Source organism: Haplochromis burtoni, unplaced genomic scaffold, assembly GCF_018398535.1.
Source record: "Haplochromis burtoni strain Fernald_Lab_line unplaced genomic scaffold, NCSU_Asbu1 Contig_239, whole genome shotgun sequence".
Taxonomy (NCBI): Eukaryota; Metazoa; Chordata; class Actinopteri; order Cichliformes; family Cichlidae; genus Haplochromis; species Haplochromis burtoni.
Genome location: NW_024582600.1, coordinates 811,177 through 832,276, shown reverse-complemented (window position 1 = coordinate 832,276; position 21,100 = coordinate 811,177). Strand labels below are relative to the sequence as shown.

The following is a 21,100-nucleotide window of genomic DNA, read 5'->3' as shown; positions in this document are numbered from 1 at the left end:
TTTTTTTTTTTTTTTTTTTTATCTTGTATCATTGTGAATGAGTGGATATCATCATGTATACACTCCACACCAGTTGGTGGCGGTATTGCACCATTTTGCTGTTTGCCAACCGCCAATAAAAAATATAAAGAAGAAGAATCATCATGCATGGTCTTGTTAGATCATTTTGGGATAGTTTAAAGAAAATGGACTATACAAAACCTGAGCTTGATGCAAGTGGACATTATTGAAATTAGAAGAATAAATAATACATTGGGTTTTTTTTCAAGGACATTTTCAATGGACAATTAATGGACAATTTTGTAAACCACTTGTCATCTCATCATCTGTGGTAGTTGATCTTCAACTGGCGAAATTTATGCCCTACGCTGAGTCTGAAGTCAGAGTTGTAAAAGATTTATTTGTTTTATTAATGTGGAATAGTGTCAAAGAGACCATGAAATATGCCAAATATGCTCCAGTCATTAGTCATTTATTAGGTGAGACAACAGTGGCCGAGGACTTAAGTACTCAAATACAAGCTATAAAAGGTCAGCCCAAATCCTTCAAAAAACTACGCCTCCCATGACGCACTGTGTTGTACTTTTCCAGCTGGAGATGTGAGTGACCTGAACGCCAACCAATCATGCCCTGAGTTGTCTGAGGAACAGGAGGTGAGGGGCTAACCTGAAGGGAAAAAAAACCCCAAAACCTGTCAGATACATGAGAAAGACAGATAAACAGATAGATAGCCAGGTCATACATGTATGTATTTTTCTGGAGGGGTCAGAGGCCGTGTAGTCAGGTGCTGGGGAAGCTCCACTTTGACTGCCTTCTTCAGCTTCACACTTTCCACCTCATACTAAAATACACATAAGAGAGAAGTTAGATCCACATAAGTGGAATCCGGAGACCTTAAACAATATGAATGTTGTGTTTATTTAAACATTTGATTTGTAATTTGTGGGACTGTTTGTAATAATTAACTGTATATAAAAGATAGACATAGGCACTAAAAAGTCACCCCCTTTTCCGTGATATTTCAAACTATGTGTGTGTGTGTGTGTGTATGTGTTTGTTTTAAAAAAGATGGATCTGACTGAGAAATCAAGCTTGAAAAAAAAAAGCCTAATGAGAGAATGCAATCTGACACCAAAGGAGAGGGGCCCCTTTACTTTAGTTTTATTTGATGTCCATTTAACTGATGTCTGACTTGAGGGAGTATTTCTTGTAATTTCTGTCAGTTCTTTTCCACATGTTGTGGACTAGAAGGGGATCTATGATTGTACCCTAACCAGTGGACAAGTGTTAAAGGTCCTGTGCTCCACTGGTCACCCTTCATTCAATAAAACGAGTGGTGCTATCTGTGGCTGTCTTTACCTCCTTGTAGGCTTCAGACAGGAAGCCCCACTTGTTAGGCCAAACTTCAGCCGAGTGTTTCTCAGCCTTTACATGCGCTTTCCTAACACACAAATACAAATATGTTTGGGTTTTTTTTAATCATATGTGGTACCCTGCATCATACACCAGTGGAAAGAAACAAGTCGTTCCTCCAGTTTCAGCACTGTCTGCAAATCCAGAAAGAGCTGAAGGTCTCACTCCAGTCAGAGTGATGACTGCTTTACATGCCATTGCTCAAAGAAGAGCTTCCTAGTAACTCAGCAGATATGCAAGAACATATTTTTATAAAATTTGAGTAAAATCAAACATAAATAACATACTGTGATGATTTACCAGATTTCATCCTGATGCATATAGTTGATGGGTTCAGATGTTCGCTGCGGCTCTGCCATCTCTCCTGACCAGCGAGTGTTCGTGTGTCAGACTGTGTGGCCTCTTTCGCTCTGTCCAGATAATGTTTCATCTGTGTGTAAGCCTTGCTGATAGGCCTGTTTACTGTGGTCATGGAGACAGGTTTCCCTGACACATATACCTCTGCAGATTTCTCTGTGTGCGTGCGGCTGTGTGTGAGTGTGTGTGTAACCGTGGTGACAGTGGGATGGATGAAGCCTTGGAGGGTTGCTGCAAGCTCAGACAATTTCGTTTTTAGTATCATACTAGGTTAAGCTGCTAAGTACCTAACATGAGCATGCTAACATTCTCAAATAAAATGCTGTTCTTGCAAAGAGCTAAAGTGACCCCAGGGGTCTACCAAGAAGCCAGATTAATAAGCTAGCGAGTTACTGTTGGAGTTAAAGTAACCGTTTTTTGTGTCACGAAAGTTTTAACTGGCTTAATCACTAAAGTAACTTATGCTGAACACATAACTTGTTGGGAGCAGGTCACGTTTAGAGCAAAGGTGTCAAACATAAGGCCCCGAATTTACCCAGCAAAATATCCAATCTGGTCCACTGGGCAGTTTTGGACTATGTGGAGAAGGGGATACATTTTGGACATAACTGTATTTTTGTAAGTTTTACAACTTTTCCTGCTGATAAAGACCGCCCCCATGGCCATTTATACCACAACAAAGTAATTAAATAAGTAATTAAATAATAGTGTAATTGAAGTGTTTCTCTCTGTGACTAATACATATACACACACATATATACATACATATACACACACATATATATATACATATATATATATTATATATATTAAATATTAGGATAATAGTACATATAAGATTTAATATAATATTATATATATATATATATATATATATAAATAACACCCAGCACGCCCCTGCGGGCGGTTTATCCTTCAAGCTCGGGTCCTCTACCAGAGGCCTGGGAGCTTGAGGGTCCTGCGCAGTATCTTAGCTGTTCCCAGGACTGCGCTCTTCTGGACAGAGATCTCCGATGTTATTCCCGGGATCTGCTGGAGCCACTCGCCTAGCTTGGGAGTCACCGCACCTAGTGCTCCGATTACCACGGGGACCACCGTTACCTTCACCCTCCACATCCTCTCGAGCTCTTCTCTGAGCCCTTGGTATTTCTCCAGCTTCTCGTGTTCCTTCTTCCTGATATTGCTGTCATTCGGAACCGCTACATCGATCACTACGGCCGTCTTCTTCTGTTTGTCTACCACCACTATGTCCGGTTGGTTAGCCACCACCATTTTGTCCGTCTGTATCTGGAAGTCCCACAGGATCTTAGCTCGGTCATTCTCCACCACCCTTGGGGGCATCTCCCATTTTGACCTCGGGACTTCCAGGTTATACTCGGCACAGATGTTCCTGTACACTATGCCGGCCACTTGGTTATGGCGTTCCATGTATGCCTTGCCTGCTAGCATCTTGCACCCTGCTGTTATGTGCTGGATTGTCTCTGGGGCATCTTTACACAGCCTGCACCTGGGGTCTTGCCTGGTGTGATAGACCCCAGCCTCTATGGATCTTGTACTCAGAGCTTGTTCTTGTGCTGCCATGATTAGTGCCTCTGTGCTGTCTTTCAGTCCAGCTTTGTCCAGCCACTGGTAGGATTTCTGGATATCAGCCACCTCCTCTATCTGCGGTGACATACCGTGCATGTCTTCATGTATATATATATATATATATATACGATATTATTATATAATTCATATAATATATCATATACAAGTCACCAAGGAGATGCTCTGTCCCCACTGCTGTTCTGCATAGGCCTGAACCCCCTCAGTGAGATCATTAACAAGACTGGCTACGGATACCGACTACGGAACGGAGCAGTTGTCAGCCACCTCCTGTACATGGATGACATCAAGCTGTATGCCAAGAGTGAACGAGACATCGATTCACTGATCCACACTACCAGGCTATACAGCAATGACATTGGAATGTCGTTCGGACTGGAGAAGTGTAGTCGGATGGTAACAAAGAGAGGGAAGGTAGTCAGAACTGAGGGGATTGAACTACCAGAAGGCAACATTGCAGACATAGAGGACAGTTTATGTCTGTCTGTGAAGTTAGCCTCAACTAAAAAACTAACAAGCCTTCTGACAATTCAAATTCCCACACAGTTTACAAACTTATCCTTAAGCCTGTTGACTTTCTGATACCACACATAATATACGGTACAAATTTTTTATCATGCTGGTTTTTATTAGGCTTTATAAGAAACTTGAGGAAAATGGTTAAAATGAGTGGTAAGACCTCAGACCTGGAAACAACTCTAATGGCCATCTTTTACAGTAGTGATAACAGAGCTTCGATAATATTTCTTTATAATATAATAATATAATATTTCTTACTCCAGCCAGTGCCATTTAATTGTATCAATAATGAAGTCTCAATCTCAGGGGTGCACCAGCAAGGACATCTGGCATAAAGTTCTGCCAAATCAAATACCTGCTGTGGTGATTACTCGTGAAAAGGAACAGCTAAAACTAGCTGCTTCTTCTTCTTCGTTTTACATATTAGTGTTTGTAAAACTGCACTGACATCAATGCTGTTTTTACTTTCAGGGTTGAACTCTGTTTTTAACATCTGCCATGTTCATTTTTATAAGAGAGAAAACAAATATGCTTTTACAATTTATTATCAATCGGTTAGAATTTCAGATGAGTTTTACATGATGCCATGGACCCCCGCCTCTCCACAATGCTCCGAGAGACAAAGGCTGCCACACCCAGGCAGTAAACACTTTTACTTTGTGTGACAGAAACAGAATGTTAACATGACAGATTTAAAGTTGGAGGAAAACTTTAGGTCACATTTCATCTCCTGCACCCTCCTGTCTCCCTAAAAGGAGATGGCACTTCTCACATCACCGTTCTAGGTTGGTGTCTGGCCTGTAGACTCAGAGAAGGGTGAAAGAGGGGGAAAAGAGAGAGAACTCCAAAACACCTGAATTTATAGACATGCTTTGGTCTGGCCTTAAAGTTTTGTACCGTCTGGTGCCACCACCAGTCCAGGCAGACACTCCCCCTCAAACTCCTCAGAGAAGAGGCTTCTCCCTGTCATAATTGTTAGTGTCTGAATGTAACAGTTGTCACAACCCGGCTCAAAGGAAGTGCCAAGCAAGTGGGAGACCACACACAGGCTTTTAAAGGCTGTAAGATATATTTAATGAACATAAGGTGAAGAAACTTAAACACAATTAAAATGATATAACAGCCATAACTGAAGCCTCAAATAAACATGATGGGTGTCAGGCCGAGAGAGACAGCCGCCCATGGTTCAGTCAAGATGTCTTTATATGCTGGGACTGGCCTTCTCAGGTGTGCTGCGTCTATAATTGGGTCAGCTCCACCTACCTGCAAGAAACAGGCAACAGAAAAACCAAAACACAAGGCCAGCCCACTGGCTGTCACACAGTTTAAATCCCAAACTATTCTGCAACACATATCTGTGTGCAATAAAGGATAAAACATAACTGTGTGATACAACTTTTAAAGTAATTGTGTAATATAGGTTAATGGGGGTAAATTCTAACAAATCAAAGGTTTATATGAACCAATTAAATACACTGAAGCTTTTTAACAAGAAGCTCATACAGCAAAGAATAATAATTAAACTGTGTATTTAACTACACAAAGTCAGAAAGTCATTACTGAACAATTACCTAACAGCTTTAACTATTTGGACATAATTTTTCAAGGTGACTTTCACATTGCAAGCTCACAGTGACCGTAATGGTGTCACTTGTTTTATGTAGCTGCATACATAAAACAAGTGACATGCAGCTGTATGGTGATTAAAACTGAATTTAACTATGTCACATTAACTGTCACTGAATGTAATGTTACATAAACATAAAGTAAAAATTTTAAAGATTCATCGATCAAGGCTACTTTTTAAATATACAATATACTTATCAAAGTTTTCTTCTATGTTGAGTTATTTAATTTTGCTTTGTAACAACTATTAGAGATGATTTATTAAAAGATGATAGTTTATAGTTTAAGATGATTAGTTTATAGAGAACCAGACAAGTTTGGATCAGAGGTTTTTCTCCTGTAATAGATCAGTCCCAAAGACAAAGTTAATGCTCCAAAGATCAAAGCACAAACTCCTCCAGCTAGATAACTCCTTTCAGATGGTCTCAAGCAAGAGTCTGCAACAAAACACCAACAGAGATATCCATAACTGTTAATAATGCAGTGCTTAAATAAAAAAAGGACTCTGTGAATTTATAAAAAAATGCAAACAGCACATGACTAAAATGATCTTGTCTGTCCTCACCCCAGTAAGAACTCTTGGGCTCCTTTAGGCTAACATGCTCTACCGTACAGGTGACTCTGTCCTTGAGGATAGGTGTGCACTCCAGATAAGAGTGAACCTGATAGGTACAGTCTCCATTTGTCATCACTTCACTTATGGTCACACCCTCAGTCACTTCCTGACCATTCAGGTACCAAGTCACAAGGATGTGTTCGGGGTAGAAGTCATAAACGCTGCACACGAGTATTGTGTCATGGCTGGAAGTGTGGTCTCCCTCCTGGAGAGTCATGCTGGGTGCAGCTGAAATCAGAAGGTCAACAGCTTTAATGATGAAATTCATCATTCTGTAAACCAGCGATAAATAACTGGTTATTTATTTTAGTTAATCAACGTATTTGTTTGTAACCAGGTTAAAAATATCATCTATTAAAATGTTTTGAAATATTAAAAAACATTGAAATCCATATCAAATAGTAATAATCCATATGAAATATTGATGGTTAATGTATTTAGAAAATGTTTTGAAATTCCTTAAAAGAGCATTTGCATTATATAGCATTCATTGTACAACTATCTTGTTTTATTGTGAAAAGCTTTGCAAGAGGAAATGAATGGTGTTGTGCCTGCTCTGAGAGATCTTGTAACGGAAAGTACGAGAAGTTTCTGCAGGCTTGTATGAACTGGACTGTCTGCTCGAAGGGTCTTTGTTGATGCGCACATTTTGCAAACTGTCTGTCAGAAGTCACATTTTTTCCATTAGATTTTGAAGAAAACTCTGCACTTCCAGTACTAACAGTACTATCTAATTTAATGTGTTTGAATATTTACCTATGTTTTCCTGAACTGCGTTGAATACTGCATCAACATTATTGACACAAGTCAGTTGTTTCTCTGCTTTTCTCTGCTCAACATCAAATTTGTCTTCATTAAACTGAGATGCTGTGATTAATCCAGCTGGAGTGAGGCCCGTCCAGTTGCCGACTGTGCTGTTGTACTGCATCGTAAACTCTTTGTTAAAATACCAATCGATCAGATACTCCACTGTCTTCGGGTCTCTGGAGTGCATAACACAGCAAAAGTCAGCAAACATGAAGTAGCCGTCTTCATCAACAGAGCAATCTGAAAGGAAAAGAAAGAAGTGCTGTAGAAATTTACTACAATCAAGATTTTCAAGCTCAGCCAACCCTCAACAAAGTTTCCAGCCAAAACAGCTTCCTCATATTTAAATCTGAACTGTTATCAACCTGGTGGTGTTCCCTGTAAGAAGAGACAAGTTCTCTTTCTTATCAGTGAGCTGGTGCATCTGTGCCCTTGAAAAGCTGAGATTCAAAACTGGTTTTTGCTGCTGTGCTCAGATATTCTCACATTGGATAGAACAGGTTAAATCCAAGTCACACTCTGTTCAGTTTATTATGTTCATTAATGAAAGTCTGATAAGAACAACAACAACAACAACAACAAGGCTCCCTCTGTGTTTTAATAGGAAATTAGAAAATCTTCACACTCAAAACCCCTTTATGTTGATGTAACGTACATCACGAGACTGACCGTTTCCTCATTTTATAGATTCCTGTACACAGTGGCATTGTATTAAGCTTCTCTTTAAGGTAATTATGGAAAAGTCTGTCAGTGTGCATCTGAATAAGGCATAGAAAATATACGTAACTGCCTGAGCCGGACTTTTAAATAAAATATACTTTTCACTTTGTACTGAGAAGCTTTGTGTGAAACGGCAACATTTCACATCATGACAATGATTTTTTTAACCCAGTCTGAGTGAGAGGCCTGAATCACTGTCAGTTGCATAGTCGTCTCACTAACAAAGAAATACTATTAAGCCAAGAAGCTGTGCAAAAAAGTTTCTTCGGATACTGAATAATGATGGGATGTGGAAAACGTGAGACACATTGCTGATATTTCTTAAGCGGACCTCTATGTGTTTTGAAACTCATAAAATCTTTTAAGATAAAAGGAAAAGCACAATATTTTAATGGGTTTTCATGCAATTGTTTTGTAGATTCAGCCCATTAGAGATCGCATTTGGTCCCTTATGAATGACAGTGAGTTTGACACCAGTGGTTTAGACTGAAATACACCATAACTGAATGAACTACCATCAAAATTTGGGTTTTAAACACTGTACCTGCTAAACACGTAGTTATTTTACGTTGATGCTGCACTAATGTGTTCCTCAGAGCTGCATATGTGTAAAGTCTTATTGATTGCATGCCTTTAAATGTGATCCAAAAATGCTAAAGGACAGGTTTATACATTTTACAAATCGATCAAATGGCCGTGCAGATGTTGAAACTGTCACTACTACTGCATGAAATGAAAAACACTTAAAAATGACGTACAATGTATATGTGACTTGATATCTATAGATAAAAATAAAGAATTACTCACCCACCACAAGTGGAGAGAGGAAACATAGCAGCAGCAGGTACCTGAAGCGGTTCATGTTGAAACCAAAATGAGGCGTGACTGAGGCACGAATTCAATTACAAACCAGCCTGTGTGCAGTTTTTGAGCGAGTCTGTTCTTTCAGCTACACTTAGAGTTTCAGTTCACTCCGATCCACATTTTGTTCTGTTCACTATTTCTTTCCAGACATTTCTCCTAAAATTGTTTTAATAAACATTACTGTGTAACAGTGCAAGCAGTTTAACAACCTTAAAAATGTATAACAATACACTGAAGTACTTTGAAGAATTGCACTGAAGAATTAAAAAAAAAAGTGAAATTCATATGCATTTAATTCATTTTTCTAGTTTTATCTGCTAAAAATTGTAATGAGGCATTCATGGTGATTGTTTTTTTTTTTTTACAGGCAGTCATTGACTACAAACTTATATGAACCAGTTCATGAAAAACATTCAGACGTCTCACACCACATTGTAACCACCAGTAACAACAATTTGAAAGCAGCAGTTGTCGGGGTAAAAGAAGAAAGCACAAAAAACGAGCCAGTGTATTCCTATAAGTGGTCCTAAACTGGGATACAAGTGGAGGGTTGTGCCATGAAGGACATTTGGTGTAAAATCTTTGTTAATCACATTTGGATCAGTGTGGCTGGATCAGACTGGTTTGGGTGATTAGGGATAGAGATGGGACTGCAAGTGAGAAACATGTTGAGTTGGTGAAAGGGGTATTTTGAGGAGCTGATGAATGAATAAAATGAGAGGAAGAGGAGATTTGATGGAGTAAAGACAGTGTAGGATGTACCTGTGGAGGTATGGATCTATGAAAGTGTGGTTAACTAGATTGTTCGACACAATTTCACCAAGTTTAGTGGTGGAGAAGAGGTTTAGTGGTACAGATGAAACCAACAAACAAAAAATGATATGCCTAAAGCTGTAGTATCTACTGATGCATTAAGTTCTTCACCCATCCAATGAAAATATGGGTAGGAATTGTTGAAACTAGCTTAAGAGAGAAGTTGCCAATAAACAAACAGCAACATGGATTCATGGGAAAAAAGAATGAACCTCCTGCTGTTTGTTTGGAGATTGTTAATGGAGAACTGCATTGTGTCTTTGGGATCTCAAGAAAGCATGTGATAGGGTGACAAAAGAGGAACGTGTGGTAGTATGTGAGGAAGTCGACAAAAGAATATCAGTGCATATCATAGTCATGTACTGCATATCAGTACATATATAAAGACACTATGACAGAGGTGTACGGTTGATTTGATTCATTCATATTGTGGAGGTAATTTTTCTGAATGAATCAGTCTTTAAACTCGGTATACGCTATGCAATTTTGGGGTGTCTCTGACAAAAGAAAAACTACGTGAAATCATCACTGTGATGCCTTTGCTTGCAACTTTAAAACAGTCAGGCATCTAAATATGCAATCAGTTTTTTACTGCAATAATCATCTGTCTTATCTTTGAAGAAGACAAAATTACATTCTTTTTCCTGTGCTGATGGACTGCCCCCTACTGTCCATTAAAAATAATGCAGTTTTCAGACACTTCAGGCTCAAAAGCTATGCCCATCTTGCAAATGCATTTATAATCAACTCTTAAATGTGATATAATGTCAGTGTTTGTGAAGCTACACGGAAAACACTAATGAAACAAACAACGAGATCTGTTCTTGTGCTTTGAAAGTTGTACATAACATTTTTTCACAGAAAGTTCAAATTGCAAAGAAAAAATGTAAATGGACAGTGATTAAATTGGGGTGTATTTTATAACACAAAATCTGAACTGAAGAAGCTTCTCGGATGAGAGGTGAAACGTCTTCAAGCAACTTAAAGAAGTCCAGCCGCTTTTCTTTGCAAGCTCCTTTGACTACGATGACCTGGATGACTGAGAACCTTCACAGACATAACACAAATCATTATGTGTAAAAAATAAAATTCAATTCATAACATATAACTATTAAGTAGTAAGTACTTACTTACATCACTTATAATATCTTTACTTTATTTTTTAATTTTTTTTAAACTTCCCTTAAAAATGCATCAGAGCGCTGCACACAAGAACTAAAAAAACAAAGCAAAACAAAAAAACCCACAAAAACTCTGTAACAACATATCTGTAATAAAGTTAAAAAAGGCGAGATTTTAATTTTCTCTTTGTTTTTTTAAATCATTATATGTAGATTTAGTTTATAGAGTATTTAAAAATGTTGGATCAGAGGACTTTCTTCTGTAATAGATCAGCCCCAAAGACAAAACTAATGCTCCCAAGAGCAAAGCACAAACTCCTCCAGTTAGAAAACTCCCGTCGGACTGTTTCAAGGAAGAATCTGCAACAAAACACCAGGACACATATTCATAATGATTGATAATACAGTGCTTATATATATATATATATATATATATATATATATATATATATATATTAATATATATACTAGTTAATAATGCAGTGCTTAAATAAAAAAAGGACTCTGTGAATTTATAAAAAAATGCAAACAGCACATGACTAAAATGATCTTGTCTGTCCTCACCCCAGTAAGAACTCTTGGGCTCCTTTAGGCTAACATGCTCTACCGTACAGGTGACTCTGTCCTTGAGGATAGGTGTGCACTCCAGATAAGAGTGAACCTGATAGGTACAGTCTCCATTTGTCATCACTTCACTTATGGTCACACCCTCAGTCACTTCCTGACCATTCAGGTACCAAGTCACAAGGATGTGTTCGGGGTAGAAGTCATAAACGCTGCACACGAGTATTGTGTCATGGCTGGAAGTGTGGTCTCCCTCCTGGAGAGTCATGCTGGGTGCAGCTGAAATCAGAAGGTCAACAGCTTTAATGATGAAATTCATCATTCTGTAAACCAATGATTCTTACAATGTTGCAATGTGATGCCTGGTTTGATATAATTCAAAATTGTCATGAAACAATTAAATCTAAAACAATAGTCTTTGAAAATGCACTTAATTCTTTTTTTAAATGCAAAAAAAGAAAAATTGAACATTTTTATCAGGTACTTGAAATAAAGGTATTAAGGGAGAATCACGGCCAAGCAAATCATAAAGTACTAATGGAAGTGTTTAGTTTTAGGCTCGTGCTATCATTTATAGTCCTGTTCACGGTTTGGGGTTTTGCTCTTCAGTTGAAATGTTAGAGTATAATTGCTGTATTACTGTTACAATAATGATTGTAAAATAGGAGGGTTATTACACCCATATTTGTTCTGCTGCTTTAAGATGATAAACTACATAAATGGATCCTTGCACTGTAATTTGGGATCATTTGTTTGGTAATTTAGCCCTTTTAAATACAGAAAGGAGTAATATGTTTACTTCCTATACTAAAGAAAAGGTCATTTCAAAAAAGGAAGGTTTAAGATTGTCCAAGTGTTTTGGTTTAGTGCTTTATCATTATACGGTAATTCCTGTCATTAAACACTGTAACACATTGCATGATTTTTTTTTTGTATTTGGAAGAAAATGTTTGTATTTTATATATATAATATTCTCTGTACTGATAGCAACGCATACATCTAGTATTTGAATATTCACCCATGTTTTCCACAGTTATGTTGAATACTACATCAACATTATCGACACATATCAGCTGTTTCTCCACTTTTCTCTGCAGAATGTCAGCGCTGTCTTCATTAAACCGAGATGCTGTGATTAATCCAGCTGGAGTGAGGCCCGTCCAGTTGCCGACTGTGCTGTTGTACTGCATCGTAAACTCTTTGTTAAAATACCAGTCGATCAGATACTCCACTGTCTTCGGGTCTCTGGAGTGCACAGCACACCAAAAATCAGCAAACATGAAGTAGCCATCTTCATTAATGGAGCAATCTAAAAAGGAAAAGAAAAGGTTAATCAAAAATTGACACAGATTTGTCTTTCTGTGCCTTAATTGCACTTTCAAGCTCAGAGTAGTTCAACCCTCAGCAAAGCTTCCAGCCAAAAGAGTGCTTCCTCACATGTAGAAAAGATAAGGCCTCCTTTCAGCAGGGAGCTTGTGCAGCTGTGCTCTTGAAAAGCAGATTCAAAAGTTGCTTTTCACTCATTTGCTCAGGTATTGTCCCACTGGGTTGGACAAGTAAATCCAGGTCACACTCTGTTCAATGTAGTATTTTCATCAATCAAATTTAGATTTTTTTTGCCAGTATAAAAGGAACTAAAGCTCGCTCTCTATGGCGTTATTTTTGTGCCACTATTCTGAGCGCACGTAAAAAAAAAATGCAGGTGCAAGTGTTGCATTTTGAGGAGAAATTTATTTTGAGCAAAGAAAAGCTCAATTTGAGTGAACAAAATTCATTGCTGCGTGCGGAATGAATTAAGTTTATTTTGTGACCCAGAAAGAGAAATATTTCAAACTCCGCCACTGCCTCGTTTGAGTTTTGGACGAAATGGATTCTGGGATATTGCATTTCGTCATTTCGAGCTGATTGGAGACAAGAACAGCCAATCAGATTTTTTTTTGCATCCAAGTCTGCGATTGGCTGGTTTTGTGGCACAAATATAACGGTGTACAGAAAGAGCTGAACGCGCATGGGCAGAAATGTTGAGAGCGCGAGCAACACATTGCAAGCAAGCGCAAATGCAAAAACTGAGCGAGAGGAGCTGCTATTGTGTGTGTGTGGATAATAGCAAACACTGAAATACATTTTTTGCACCCAGCAATGATTTTTGTTCACTCAAATTTAGCTTTTCTTCGCTTAAATTAAAATTCTCCTCAAAATGCAACACTTGCACCTGCAATTTTTTTTTTTACTTGCGCTCAGAATAGTGGCACAAAAATAACGCCATAGCTCTCTGGTAATGAATGAGTTTTGAATTTGCAGGCGGAGTCACTTGATCATTTTGAAAATGTTCACATTGAAACTTCTTTTGTGTAAACATAATGTCCAATGTGACGGTATCTGTTTCTTCATTTTATGAATTCCTGTAGATAAGAACAGGAAAGCCAGTCAATCAGCCCTGACTTTGCTACAGACAACACAAAGTGTCAGATTTGGCCTTCTGTGTGGCTTTGCAAAATGTGTGAACTGCGAAGCTTCTTTTTAATAGTAATAATAGTAATAATAATAATAAATTTTATTCAAAAGCACCTTTCAAGACACCTAAGGACACTTAACAATAGAATAAAACACATAGAACAATGAAAAAATGAAGAACAATAAGAAAATAAATGAAATTAAACACAAGATCAAATAAACAATAAGTTCACGGTGAATGTGCAGATATGAACAGATTTTTGGGTTCTCTCCCACATTTTAAATCTTGATTCAGGTTTTGAGTTGAGATTTAAAATGGGGGAGAGAACCAATGTTTCTTTAATCTGGGGGTAGAAAGTTCCACAGGCAGAGCAGCTGAAAGCTCTGCTTCGCATAGCCCTGAAATACATAAAGAAGGCAAAGCCAGCTAGATAGAAGAAGAAGAAGATCGAAGTGAATGGGCAGAAGAATAGAATAGAATAGAATAGAATAGAATAGAATAGAATTCAACTTTATTGTCACTGCACATGTCACAGGTACAAGGCAACGAAATGCAGTTTGCATCCATCCAGAAGTGCTTTAGCCATGATATAGATATATTACAAATATATATTAGCAATAATATAGATATGTGAGTATATTACAGAAATGGGTCTATTAAGGTATGTTATAATGCACACGGTATGAAGTATGTTATGAATATGCTATAACTATAAGTATGTACAGGCTGTAGTGAGTACAAGCTATGAACAGGCTATGAACAGAGTTAAATATGAAAAACTATACAGAATATGAATAAAAAAACTATACAGAAATATGAGATATGCAGCTATACAGAAATGTGAACTAGAAGAAGTAGTGCTTAAGAGGTCAGAAAGGTAAGAAGGAGCAAAGTTATGAAGGGCCTTGAAGGAGAGCAGAAGAAGCTTGTACACTATTGGGAATTTTACAGGGAGCCAATGAAGTTCCTGAAGGATTTGGGTGATGTGCTGGTAGAAAGGGATTCTGACAGCAGTTTTGAACCAGTTAAAGCTTATGGAGGGATTTTTGGGGGAGACCATGCAAGAGAGAATTACAATAGTCAAGGCGGGAGGTAACGAGACTATGGACAAGAATGGACGCAGACTGGGTGGAAAGAGAAGGACATAATTGGTTAATGTTGCGTAGAGGAAAATAGACAGAACATGTGAGGTTACTGATGTGAATGTAGCATTAGCTAAATCAATCTGAAACATTATACGTGCTAAACCTAAAACTAAAGTTTTTCAAACTGCGTTTTGACAACATTACTGAAGAAAACACTGCACACCAATGAGACTTCATGTAAAAATCTTGTGGCCAGTGTATAAAAGTTGATGTATTTACTTAGACTAGAGTCAATTTGATTTAGCTTTAGATTGTTTCATTTCCCCAAATTCAAACATCTAAATGGGGAACTTGACCTGAGCAGAAATGCTGTCTTGTGCTGTTGTTACGAATTGTGATAACAACGTTTGTGATCACAGAGCCACACAACTGAAATTTATTGTCTGCTTCCATTCAAATAAATCCACTATGTTAACGTAAAAGACGTATGGCACAAAGTACAGCATGTACACCAGCACTGTGTAAACACTGGACTTTGTGGTCATATTAAGGTTAGCATATAAAGTGCAGCACAGTCATAACCTTGTACTATATACTATACCCTGTAGTATATAGTAACCTTTGAAAATGTGCTTCATGTAAATAGCAAAAATACTCACCAACCATAAATAAAGAGAAGAAACACAGAAGCAAGTACTTGAAGCGGGTCATGCTGAAACCAGAATGAGGCACCCCTGTTGCTGGTTTTTAAACCAACCGCTGTGGCGTTTGAGAACGACTCTTTCCTTTCAGATACACTTACACTTTCAGTTCACTCTGAACCTGGTGCTGTTTCATTATCTATTATTCCAGGCATTTCTCCTTAAAATCTGTTTATACACCGACGATTTGCAACGGTAAAAGCGTTTTAAAAAACTTTCACAAATGAAACAACCGGCTGAGGAAAATAAATGTAAAGAGCCCTTTTTAAAATGTCTGTGCATTTATTTTTGTTTTCTATTTATACCTGCTATAAACTGTAACGTTGCGTTTAGACACTCACAGGGATTCTTTGTTGACCTCAAACAGTCACTCACTCATGATCATAAACTCATAATGAACAAGTGAAAAAAATCCAGATCATGAAAAACAGTTTGACTTCTCACAGCAGCTGTAATTAACACTAACAAGAATGTGAAAGCAATAGCTGTCAAGCTGAAAGAAAGACTGTTCCTCTTTTTCTCTCTGAGAAGTGGGAAGTGGGCAGAAGTGTGTCGGTGAGTGCAGTAGTCTCGCCTCCTCTTGGCTCCTGCAACATCCTCGGGTTAGCTGCCACGCCTGTCGCTCATCTTCTCACTAGCACTGTGGATTTAAGGACTGCCTTTCCAATAGATTGTTGTCATTCCTGTATTGATAATTACCCTAAATTCAACTCATGTTTAACTGCTGTTGGTGCTCCAGTTTCCCGTCTCTGGTAGTTTCTAGAATGTATTTCTGGTGATGTATGAGATATATGGATTTCTGGAAAAGGTAAAATCTAAAGAAAACTACATTCTGTAGAAAAATTAAGGATGCTTACCTGCAAAGATGGGCAGTAACGAGTTAAAAGTAACGTGTTACTGTGATCCGATTACCTTTTTCAAGTAACGAGTAAAGTAAGAGATTACTGTTGCAAAAAAAGTAATTAGATTAATGTTACTTTCCCATGAGCATGCTGCATTACTGCATTACAAAACCGAGATTTTGTTTGTGAGAGTGTCTTATGGCACTTGTGTATGTCGTGACATTGGTGAGAGCAAGAGATGTGTAGATCAGCAATGGATAATATGGAGTACGGGAGAAACCAAGCACACCATTGTTTTTCTTGTGACATTACCAATAAGTTTGATGTGTCACATGGCCCTCATCCTATTGAAAAAACAAAAGTTGTATCCAAGATGGCCGACTTCTAAATGGCCACCATGGTCACCACACATCTTGAGGAGTTTGCCCCCTCACATATACTAATGTGCCACAAACAGGACTTTAATATCACCAGCCATTCCCATGTTATTACGGTGTATCCATATAAATGGCTTCTGTTTTCATCCCCAATAGAAGATTCATCCCCATAAAAAGTCAAATAAAAGTTCCCTCAATATCTGCCTGCTCTGAGGTACATGTCTGGTTAGTCTCTGTATTAGATCTCTGCTTGAGCAGAGCAGAAACAAATGCTGCAAATGATTTTTCTGCAGTTTTTGGATACAATAACAGGTCTATAGGTCTACAAATGAAATTCATACTCACTGAAAACAGAGATATTGATCTATTGGAAAACAATGAGTAAATCTGTGATAAGAGGTAGTGACTTTATTTAGGCCTAGTGTTCCGAAGAAATGACTCTTTTTGTAAGTTATGGAAGCCTCCTTTTTATCCATTGATTAAAACCAGTGATTCTCTTAAAATGTGCAACTCCTATTTAAGGCCACCAGATGTCACTGCTGACCTTTCAAAAAGTAAGATCAACTTTTTATTTATCTCATGGTTTTAGCTCTCTCTTTTGCGCTTTATGCACCAGGGCTCAGTTTTTGGATTCTGACTTTGACTAAGAAGCCCTTCATCTCAGTTTTCACATCTCACATGTTTTATTGAATTCTAAAAATAACAAGGAGCATAATGCTTCCTCAGTGCAAACGTTTGGCTTACTTCAGCTGTTTAAAACTGCACTCTTTTTGTATATAAAGAATACTAAACTTGCAGTATATTAAAGTATATACTGCTTTAAGTTCAGTTCTATATATACTAGAGCTAAAATATATACTTTTTAAATGTGGGTATGCTGATTGCCTGTCTAGTGTAGGGCTCTGTTTTGATGATACAAAGTTCACCAACTCTAGAGTACAAGAGCAGTTATGGGAAACTGATCCACAAACCATCAAGAGATTAGACATTGAACAATTAAGAAAGCAGATCAGCATTTAATGCAGTTTCATATGAGTCCTTAAAATAGTTGCAACCTTATAATCTATTGATGCTTATTTTTCATCTGTCCTCTCTCATATGCACGCTTTTGGTTTGTGTTCATTAATATTTTCCACTTTTGAATTCTAGACCAATGAGTCATTGGTGGTGCGAATTATTTTGACTCATCCACATCAGGCTATCAAATTTACATTAAAAATAAATAAATTTAGATTTCACATTACTGATGCAATGTCCTTATATGGTTCTAATATATGTCATTATATGGACCAAATATTCATTATGTGGACCAAATATTCACTGCAGACACCAAATCTACTTCCAATACTTCATTACAAAGACATGCTGTTAGTAAATCATTTGTTTTTACTAACCTTTGGGAGTTTGCATGTTCTCCCTGTGTCTGCATGGGTTGTCTCCGGGTACTCCAGGCTTCCTCCTGTAGTACAAAGACACGCAGTTAGTGGGATTACGTTAACTGGAAATTTCTAAGACGAAAATTAAACGACATAAAAAAATCATGGTGATTTTTCTGATTGTAACTTTGAATGAACTTATCATTCAAAGTCATGAACTTATAAGACAGCTAACATCACAAAGTGGGAGATTTCTAATGAAACAAATCACCTTTTTTTCATCACTGCAGCTAAATTTACAGTACTGCAACAATCATCTCTCTTACCTTTTGAGAATGCAATGTCTTTTTTTTCTCCTTTTTGCAATTACAGACTCTGCCAGCCTTATACCAGAACAAAAGAAATGCAGTGGGAAATCATATTTGCTAACAGAATTTGTAACAAAACAGCTAAAGGTTAAGCTAAGTGAGTGGCCGCTTGAATGCGCAGTATTGTGTGGTCTAAAAAAGTAAGAAGAAGTGGAGAAGTAATGGAGGGAGACAGAGAAAGAGCAGGGTGTTCAGTCCTAAATGTGTTCTGCCCGGACAGCACATGCAACCATCTGCACTAACACAGTTAGTATTACACAGCCTGATTCTGAAAGGAGACACCAAAAATAAGCAGCAGCAGCAGCTTATTGCATCCACCACACCATCAAGGAGGAAAGATTCAAGGCCCAATAGCTGAAATAAAATGAAACAATTAAATGACCTTAATAGCAGTTAAAATCAAAATAAATATTAAAGTATGTAAGGACAACATTTAATTTTCAAAATGGTGATGTAATATCAAAATATCAAAACTGACTTAAGGTTTAATAGACAGCCATTCACACACCATCTGAGTGGAGACTACAAAGAACTGAAAGCAGATAATATATACACAGGAGGGAATTGTGGGCAGTGTGAGCACACCTGTGAACTCAGCTGAACAAAATCTAACTGACGAAACAGGGGAAACAAAACTGAGCGTGATTCACACAAGACAAGGAACTGTCAAAATAAAATAGGAAGTGACTAAGACATACAAACTTAAGACAGAGACGGGAAAGAGGGGGAGACAGAAGGATAAAACACAGATAATTATGGGAACAGGAAGGGATACATTGTGCAAGACAAAGATGAGACTGGCACAGACTGGACAGGGAAAAGAGGAACTAACATAATCAAACAAGGACCAAGAAATAGAAATAACGAAGTTTAAAGGCACTCAAGAACTTGAACATAAGTATCTCATAATTCCAAAGAAATAAATCAGAGGTCCAGGACAGGGTCCCACTTTGCTAAGCCATCCAATGGGCTGAAATCAACCCTGTAGCTGCTTGACTCTGGTCTGAGGCCAGTATGCTTGACACTCCCACTAAAAATTCAAAGAAAAATAATACAAAGTCATACAGGAGGCATTACAGAAGGCCTTTTCTCTATACCTGGAAATGACCATTTAATTTGAATATCTTTTCCAAAATCTTCTCTGTTGTCACTCATTACTGCACCTTTGACAAATAGTGTTTTCTCAACAAAGACCCCCAGTGCTATCGGGTGTGTGCCTTTACGTCAGTGCACTTGGTACTTTAACCCCCTCTGATGCAGCTGCTGTTTGCTGTAGAGTTCGACTCACGCACTGAACAGTTCAGACCGAGCCTGAATGACACATTTCAGTCTGTTTTCTATCGGCTGCTGTCACTCTGGTGACGCTCTGACACACCTTTGACACATGCCACCCAACAGATCCTTTTAGAAATTTTAACTTGCAAAGGTCTTTCTTGCGTTTTACAAATGATTTATTATGTATCTTTTTTGTAGTCTCTTTGGTGAAAAGACAGAAAAGACATTTTGTTGATCACCAGAAATATACAAACATCATTCCCAGCAATCAAAATGCTTGATTTAGGTCATTCTACTTGGTACCTGATTTCAGCTAAATACTTCTGATATCTACACTGCAGGACGAGTAGTAATACTATGTAAATGTGTCTTTTTGTAAGCTATGTTTATTAGGAAAACTCCCCTTTTTCACTTTGGTCTTTGCAGTTTTTGTTCATTTTCTCTTTTTAGCTCATTTGCTATTCCTGCAGCAATGCTGCAGTGCTCAGCCATCAGAAGGTATTTGATTTGATCTTTAAGTCACTGGTCTTTTCAACTGATTAGCTGTCTGTAGCTCATAAATCCATCCTGCCTTATCTGGACCTTCTTTCTTTACAGATAAAACTATTCAATCACTTTCATTCTCTCACCACTCAGTGACATATATTAATATATATATATATATATATACACATATATTAGTTAAACCAGCCAGCTGTTTTTCTAACCCCTTGTGTTATTCAGGGTTGGAGGCCTCTCAGTTTCCATAGATTGAAAGGCAGGGAACACCCAGTCTACTGCAGGGCTAGAGTTAAAAACTGGGACATTTATTAATCTATTTTTGCTTTGTTAGTGTAGATCTTTGCTAATAGTAGAAAAGCACCTAAACAACCTGCAGTCTCTCATTTTGGTGGCACACATGGCAAATGTGAGCAGGATATCTGATATGAGGTGTTGACTGTCTTCACCAGTTAGCACGCTGCCAACCACACCACAGGCAAAACTGGAGATAGCATATCTGTTTGTGCCAATTTGCCTTGTTAGTGAATGTTTCCATGATATATACACTGTATACTCTTGTTGCATAGATGATGACATAATAGCTCAAAGACATTGTGTTCAGTGATGTTTGCACTCGTAAGCAACCCAGCCACCTCATGCTGATAGTGACACAAAACATCTGAGTTTTTGATTGTAAAGAAAGAAATTTTCCACAATCACAGCCTTTTCATCCTTTCCACCCAAGTTTTGTTGCTGGCTTTTAACTTGAGCAAAAACAGAAACCAGGTACTGTAAAGTGAAACGGTGATCTGCTGAACATGCATTTGTTTTGCAAGGTGAGGAAATGAGTTGGAAAATAAAGGTCTCTCATTTATTTAAAACATTGTACAGGCACTGGTCAGAGATACACAGAGACCTCTGAAAAATAACAGTGTCAGCTGTTCACCAAGTCACTGTTATTGATGAATACAGTCGGTGCAGCACTATCAGTGTTCTTGTCCCAGAAAGCTCATAAACAGACTGCTTCTCTCTCTCTCTCTCTCTCTCTCTCTCTCTCTCTCTCTCTCTCTCTCTCTCTCTCTCTCTCTCTCTCTCTCTCTCTCTCTCTCTCTCTCT

The 21,100-nt window shown here is 37.9% G+C and overlaps 3 protein-coding genes across 3 annotated transcripts; all 3 read right to left on the bottom strand.

Annotated features, from left to right (window-relative positions):
* Positions 1-372: 372 nt before the first annotated feature.
* LOC102314619 (uncharacterized protein C20orf85 homolog) lies at positions 373-1,945 on the bottom strand. Its single transcript, XM_005938076.3, has 4 exons — positions 1,714-1,945; positions 1,360-1,441; positions 743-841; positions 373-666 (listed from the first exon to the last, which is right to left on the bottom strand). Exons 1-4 carry the CDS (start codon positions 1,770-1,772, stop codon positions 532-534), a joined length of 375 nt encoding a protein of 124 aa, XP_005938138.2. The 5' UTR covers positions 1,773-1,945; the 3' UTR covers positions 373-531.
* A 2,451-nt stretch (positions 1,946-4,396) lies between these two features.
* LOC102308531 (rano class II histocompatibility antigen, A beta chain-like) lies at positions 4,397-8,716 on the bottom strand. Its single transcript, XM_042227035.1, has 4 exons — positions 8,471-8,716; positions 6,893-7,183; positions 6,086-6,364; positions 4,397-5,957 (listed from the first exon to the last, which is right to left on the bottom strand). The coding sequence occupies exons 1-4, from the start codon at positions 8,523-8,525 to the stop codon at positions 5,818-5,820; spliced, it is 765 nt and encodes a 254-aa protein (XP_042082969.1). The 5' UTR covers positions 8,526-8,716; the 3' UTR covers positions 4,397-5,817.
* Positions 8,717-8,802: 86 nt separating this feature from the next.
* LOC102288719 (rano class II histocompatibility antigen, A beta chain) lies at positions 8,803-15,332 on the bottom strand. The gene is made up of 4 exons (XM_042227036.1): positions 15,225-15,332; positions 12,044-12,334; positions 11,026-11,304; positions 8,803-10,821 (listed from the first exon to the last, which is right to left on the bottom strand). The coding sequence occupies exons 1-4, from the start codon at positions 15,274-15,276 to the stop codon at positions 10,682-10,684; spliced, it is 762 nt and encodes a 253-aa protein (XP_042082970.1). The 5' UTR covers positions 15,277-15,332; the 3' UTR covers positions 8,803-10,681.
* Between the last annotated feature and the right edge of the window lie 5,768 nt (positions 15,333-21,100).

Bases quoted from the DNA above. Each gene is read 5' to 3' on its own strand.
- LOC102314619 (XM_005938076.3), bottom strand. From the start codon at position 1,772: ATGGCAGAGCCGCAGCGAACATCTGAACCCATCAACTATATGCATCAG. The intron at 1,442-1,713 runs GTAAATCATCAC...TTTGTGTGTTAG, and splicing joins ATGCATCAGGATGAAATCTG to GAAAGCGCATGTAAAGGCTG. The intron at 667-742 runs GTATGACCTGGC...TTTTCCCTTCAG, and splicing joins CTCCAGAAAAATACATACAT to GTTAGCCCCTCACCTCCTGT.
- LOC102288719 (XM_042227036.1), bottom strand. From the start codon at position 15,276: ATGACCCGCTTCAAGTACTTGCTTCTGTGTTTCTTCTCTTTATTTATG. The intron at 11,305-12,043 runs GTGAATATTCAA...TTCTGATTTCAG, and splicing joins CATAACTGTGGAAAACATGG to CTGCACCCAGCATGACTCTC. The intron at 10,822-11,025 runs GTGAGGACAGAC...GTTTTGTTGCAG, and splicing joins GCCCAAGAGTTCTTACTGGG to ATTCTTCCTTGAAACAGTCC.
- LOC102308531 (XM_042227035.1), bottom strand. From the start codon at position 8,525: ATGAACCGCTTCAGGTACCTGCTGCTGCTATGTTTCCTCTCTCCACTT. The intron at 7,184-8,470 runs GTGAGTAATTCT...TTTTCCTTTCAG, and splicing joins CCTCTCTCCACTTGTGGTGG to ATTGCTCTGTTGATGAAGAC. The intron at 5,958-6,085 runs GTGAGGACAGAC...GTTTTGTTGCAG, and splicing joins GCCCAAGAGTTCTTACTGGG to ACTCTTGCTTGAGACCATCT.